This window comes from Tupaia chinensis, unplaced genomic scaffold, assembly GCF_000334495.1.
Source record: "Tupaia chinensis unplaced genomic scaffold, TupChi_1.0 Scaffold000354_1, whole genome shotgun sequence".
Lineage (NCBI taxonomy): Eukaryota > Metazoa > Chordata > Mammalia > Scandentia > Tupaiidae > Tupaia > Tupaia belangeri.
The window spans coordinates 8,003,547-8,009,572 of record NW_006159849.1 but is presented as its reverse complement, the minus strand read 5'-3'; the positions used below and the strand labels follow the sequence as shown (position 1 = coordinate 8,009,572).

The following is a 6,026-nucleotide window of genomic DNA, read 5'->3' as shown; positions in this document are numbered from 1 at the left end:
GATGAACAGTCTATGTGAGATAAAAGCTTTTTAGAGTCAGGCCTACGGTTATTGATTATTATTGATCAGGCCTCCACCACACAGTCCTAACAGTCTGGCCCAATACAATGACTTGCAAGAGAGGTCACAAGCATTTCTTTAATAATATTCATTAAAATGCCAAGTTTTAACTTTTCAAAGAAATGTTTTTCAAAGAAAATAAATTTTCAAAGAAAAACTTTTCAAAGAAAATAAATGAAAGGGTGTTACAGATTTTTCTCTATGTGATGATATGAAGAAGATTTCTTTTTGCAGCAACTGGTGAGTAAGCAATATGTCCACTGAGAGTAGAAGTCGGGATTCTAGGTAGGTCCTCAAATTAATAGCAGTAGATAGAGCATCATTGCATGAGAAAAGAAAAAAGACGTGAGTTGACTCTTAAGATAGAAAAATGGAGATGGATTTGTGTGTTCACTATAGATACCACCAGCAGCAAACACACACACACACACTCAACATCATTATAGGACCAATGTTGCCCAAACTTCATCTACTTGAGTTTTATGTCAACTGAGTACCACTGATACTACTCACTTAAAACTTGTCTCTAGGACTAGCCGTGTGGCACAGTGGTTAAGGCAGCTGGCTGACTTTGCAGTCAAAGTGCTGGATCTGGAAGCTTGAAAAACATGCTAGGCATATGTGCATGTATACCCAAAATACTGTGAGGAAAATGGAGAAGGAATTGTTGCATGGCCACCACCCCTGGGGGCAGGGGAGGTTCTCTCTCTCTCTCTCTTTCTCTCTCTATTGAGCACATGTGCCCTATAGCAAGTTTTAAGAAAAATAAAAATAGAATTCACCTTTAAATGGAATTTAGGTTAGCTCAGTATTTTTAATTAGCTATATCCTAAACTTGGTTGTGCTAGTTTTTTGAATTCTTCTAACAATTATGAAAAAAATACATAGCTCATAAAATACGATAAAAATAAAATTCCTCCAATAGTACGTCCTCAGTAGCACACATATTAAACACTGGAAAATACCAGTGAAAAAAAGGATATGATCAGTGGTCTAGATTATATCATTTTGTGCTTAATGGAATCTATGATACTAACACTTCTATTGCATTCATTAAGATAGAAAATCATTGACTGTTACATTCATTATTCTTTCATTAGTCAAGGAATCTGCTTCATACATTATTTGTAAAAGGGAATGATAGGACCCCCAGTCAATGGGTAGAGTTTTTGCTTCACATATGAATTAGCATAAATCCCACTTTCATCATGCCAAATGTTGATGCCAAATCTTTTGGAACCATCCAGATCTGTGAACTGAGAACGGCATTTTCTGTGGACTATTGAATAATCATCTTGACAGGGATAATCCTATGGGGAAAAAAGAGAAATATCATTTAAATGACTGATATATTTAAGCAGGAGCACTTTCTAAAAGTTGATCTTCAATGTGGAATTTTTATGGTAAAGGTTCATTTTCAACAATTAATTTGGTCTCTCACATAACAAATGCCTCAAGGGGTAGAAGAAGTCTAGTGCATTCATAAGCATTTCAAATCCTGAAAAAGAATCTACTTCATGATGTCTTATTTATGAGATTATTCATAAAAAGATAAATTATGCACACGAATTTTTCTAAGTAATATACAGCATAAAGAACCATTTAAAATTTATAATCATTGAAGTAATATCAAAACAATCAAAACTTAATTATTATTCAACACTTTTTTTTTGTTAATGTAAGTTATAATCATTCCAGAGAATAATATATTGAGTTACTTATTTAATAATTGCTACCAAGGGGACCAGCAAGTTGTGTGGTGGTTAAAAGCTCTGGACTCTCACATGACCAACTGATTCACCCAGACCTGGTGGCTTAAAAATCATGCCAGGCACATGAACATGCATCCAGCATCCTGAGGAGACAATGAAGAAGGGATTGTGTAGTGGCCATCTCTCCAGGGGGTGATTTCTCACTTTTCCTTTCTCTGTCTCTCTCCAGTGAATGCACACACCCTATGGCAAAAGCATAAAAAAATTATTTAAATAATTGCTACCAAGTCATACTTCCCATGACAATGATAAATGCCAAGTTCTAAGATTTATTCTTATGAGAAATTCACCTCAACATAATTCAGTAAAGTGCTTAAGGATGTTTATCCTTAGGCCACTTCATAAAAGCTTAATTGTAATAAAGCAAGACATTATATTGACCATTTCCCAAAGGAAATATTGATTCTTTTAGACTACACCAGAGGTGATGGCAGACATAGAACATAAAGCCTTTTAACTAATTATCTAATTTCTGCTTTAAATTGGTTCTAAGTTTAAAGCACTAGAACAATGTAGAAATTAAATTACCAAAGCTATAAAACAATAAAATGACACCAAAATAGTTTCAATCTTAGATTGGTTGTGTTGAAAATAATTGAAATTTTAACCAGATGTTCAACCATAATAGTGTCCATTTATCTTTTGAGTGCCTGTGAAGGACTGAGCATAGTACTTGAGTTTTTATATCTTTTAATCCATTATTGAGCTTTGAGGTATGAAGTTTTACTGTCACTTTACATATAAGAATAGACAATTTGGGCCAGCTTCTGGTGTGGTGATTAAGGCAGTTGGATCCCACATGACCAACAGAGTGGTTTGAGTCCCTGACTCAGTGGTTTGAAAAACATGCCAGGTGCATGTGTGTGCCCAAAATCCCAAAAGGAAAATGGAAGAGAAGGGTTTACACTGTGATCACACCCTATTGGGGGCTGGTGCTTTCTCCCATTTCTCTTTCTGTTTCTTTGTCTCTCTCTGGCTAGCACATGTGTCCTCTGACAACTATTTGTTTAGAGAGAGGAAAATAAATATAAACTATAAAATTGTAAATTTACACAATGTCTATTACTATTCTGTATAGTCTGGGCTTTTGTGTTTGTCATTGGGGGCTATTTCTTTGGGCTTTTTTTGTTAGGTATTTGGTCAGGCAGAGGTCCTATAAGTGAGATTTAGGCATCACTGGCCTAAACTGTCTCCACAGAGGGAGGCAGGTCTTCTCATTCCAACTCCGCTGTAGTCAAACTGAAGAGTGTTTCAAATGCAAGGTCAGTGCTAGTATCTCACAGGCGGAGAGGAGGATTTATTGTGATGAAGTAGGTAACAAGATGAAATGTGGTGTCCTAGGAAAATGATTCTGGCAGGAGAAGTACTGAAGTCTAGAGGCGGACAGGACTGAATTCTAGAATTGCAGTTAGAACTGGATCTCAATGACTCACATGTTGTCAGGCAATGATGGATGGATAAACAAGTGGTCTAGACATGCAATGAGATATTATTTGGCAATGAAAGGAATAAAATACTAATGTGTGTGAGAACATGGATAACCTTGAAAACATACTTAGCAAAAGAAGCTAAACTGAAAGGGCACATATTGTATGACCTCTTATATGAAATGTCCAGATGGGCAAAGCCACAGACGTAGGAAAGTAGGTGGTTGCTGGGGATGAGGAGGAATGAGGAATGGCTATTACTGGATGTGAGCTTTCTTTCTGGGACAGTGAAATGTTCTGAAACTAATTATAATAATGAGTTTATAACCTCATGGATATACAAAAACCACTCAATCTATACTTTAAGAGAGTGAACTTTATGGTTATATCTCAGTAAAGCTATTATTTTAAAAAATTAATGCATTGGGAATAACTCTTAAGTTAGTAAAATTAGTTAAGAGTTAAGTATTGTGTATTAATGTACATTAAATCGAACACCTCCCATTATGAATAGTGTATTGATAAACCAACTCTTTTTTTTTTTTTTTTAGAGAGAGAGTTTTTTTGCTGGAGAGACGGAGAAAAATAGACAAAAAGCGAGAAATCATCTCCCCAATGGGAGGGGGGATAGGGTGGCCATGCTGCAGGCCCTTTTCCTCCATTCTCCTCTCAGGATTTTGGACATGTACACACACGTGCTTGGTGTGAATTTGAAGTCATCAGGTCCGGGACTTGGACATCTACTGGTCTCAGTAAACCAACTCTTAAAACAATTTTTAAAGGTTTTTGCTGTCGGGCGCGTGTACTCACTGGAGAGGGACAGAGACAGTGAGAGGGAAAGTGAGAAACCACTCCCCAGAGCAATGGCCACTCTGCAATCTCTTCTTCTCCATTCTCCTCCTGGAATTTTGGGCATGCATGCACACGCACCTAGCATGATTTTCAAGCCTCCAGGCCTGGGACTTGAACAGTGATTAGTCATGTGGGAATCGGGCTTCACAATCACTATGCCACCTGCTGCTGACCCCAAAACAATTTTAAACATTTGCTAATTTCTGTGTATAGACATTCCCACAAGGGCTGACTACAAATTACCTGAGAAAGGTCAGTGAGCGAGTTAGGAAAACATGGGCATAACACTCTCATGCAAACTGTTCAGAGTCGGCCCTAGCTTACAGCTGAATCTACTACTTCTCCCATTTCTTAATGTATAGCAGCCCTGACATTTGAGTAGGATTGTCCCATCTCAGGTCTAGGAGCAGAATCTAACTGGTCTAAGACAATCAGGATAATCTCGATCCACTTCACTGATAGTAATGAGTTCACTGTTAGGTATGCGACTCAAATTTTTCCAAACAGATTAAGGCCTAGCACTTTTCTTCAATGGTTTGGGTGAAAGAAACTCTTTTTCAACTATTAAACATAAATGAGGAATCATTGGGACCAGCAGTTAGCATAATGGCTACGTCACTGGACTCCCATTTAGTCAACTGCAATTCGAGTCCTGGACCTGGTAGCTTAAACTCACACCAGGCACGTGTGTGTGCATGCCCAAGATACTGAGAGGAGAATGGAGGAGAAGGGATTTGCGGTATGGCCATCGTCCATGGGGGTGGGGGGTGATGTCTCGCTTTCTGTCTCTCTGTCTCTGTCTGTCTGGCAAGCACACAAGCCCTATAGCAAAAACCTCTCCAAAAAAAATAAATAAATAAATAAATGAGGAATCATCTAGCTTAGGTTGCTGTTGGCAGCCCTCCTACAGTCTAGCATGAAACCAACACCATAAAAGGCACATTTGAGCATAAGAAACAACATGCATTGCTATATCAATCCTTTCCTGGAGCCTGATTTTTTTAAAAATATGCGCCACAAAATTGCTTTTCCCATCTAATCCAGTTTGAGCCAGGTTTTGTGCATGTTACTACAAGTATCCTAACAAATGTACATGTGAGTAATCTGCAGTATTGGAACACTGAGGTACTTAGAAACAAAGTGAGAAAATGGGTCAGGGCAAGGGAGAAGGTCATATATGAAACGGAAGAGGCAAAGGCAAGCAGTAAATTGGTGACTACACATACTATCAGGAATCAAAAGAATGAGAACACAGGTACGCGAACAAAGCAGGTATTCAAAAATTAGAGCGAATTACTATGAGCCTGGAAGATATAGTTACTACAAGAAAGCAGAGCAAGTTCACTTTTCAAAGTTTAATACAAAAAGCACAAAATGGAATAAGGGAGTAGTCATGCCAAGAACAACTTTAATGGACCTTAATATTGACTGGTAAAACTGAGACGGTGGGAGTCCTGGACTAGCAAGTAATTTGGTGTACCATTCAGATCAAGAACAAGGGTAATAATTTGAAAGTCATTATGTCTTCCCCTCTCAGTGTATATAACCTCCCATTTGACTAATAGGTGATTAAAATTTGTTTTAGAAAAATGCCAACCAAAAAGCAAAGCAATCTCAGCTTCTATAATAACAATCAAAATAGTGTTTTCAACAAGACAATAGCTTGATAATCCTACTCACAGTTTTGAGGGCTTTAAAAATATCAATAATCAAACCTGGAAAACCTCATCATAAAGTTCTCCAAATGTGCAGAGAAATTATCTTTTGCCATGAGGTCTTAGAGAAGAATTGGAATAGAGAAAGTGAAGGCAGGGAAGCATGTCTGTCTGGGAAATTGTGGGAAGAAAAAAATAAGGTAAAAGTAAAGCACTAATGTATTTCTGACTTTTTCCATCCCTGGTGTTTAATCAGCAGG

At 37.6% G+C, this 6,026-nt stretch overlaps 1 protein-coding gene across 2 annotated transcripts in view; it reads right to left on the bottom strand.

Moving 5' to 3' along the window:
* Positions 1 to 978: 978 nt before the first annotated feature.
* Positions 979 to 6,026, bottom strand: part of CFAP95 (cilia and flagella associated protein 95) — an 88,258-nt gene continuing 83,210 nt past the window's right edge. Inside the window, exon 6 of one of the 2 annotated variants that reach the window (XM_006152468.1) lies at positions 979 to 1,370. In XM_006152468.1, coding sequence (XP_006152530.1) covers positions 1,182 to 1,370 — 189 coding nt within the window. In that variant the 3' untranslated portion in view covers positions 979 to 1,181. The remainder of the gene's footprint in view (positions 1,371 to 6,026) is intronic. The other variant, XM_006152469.1, reaches the window with a different exon arrangement.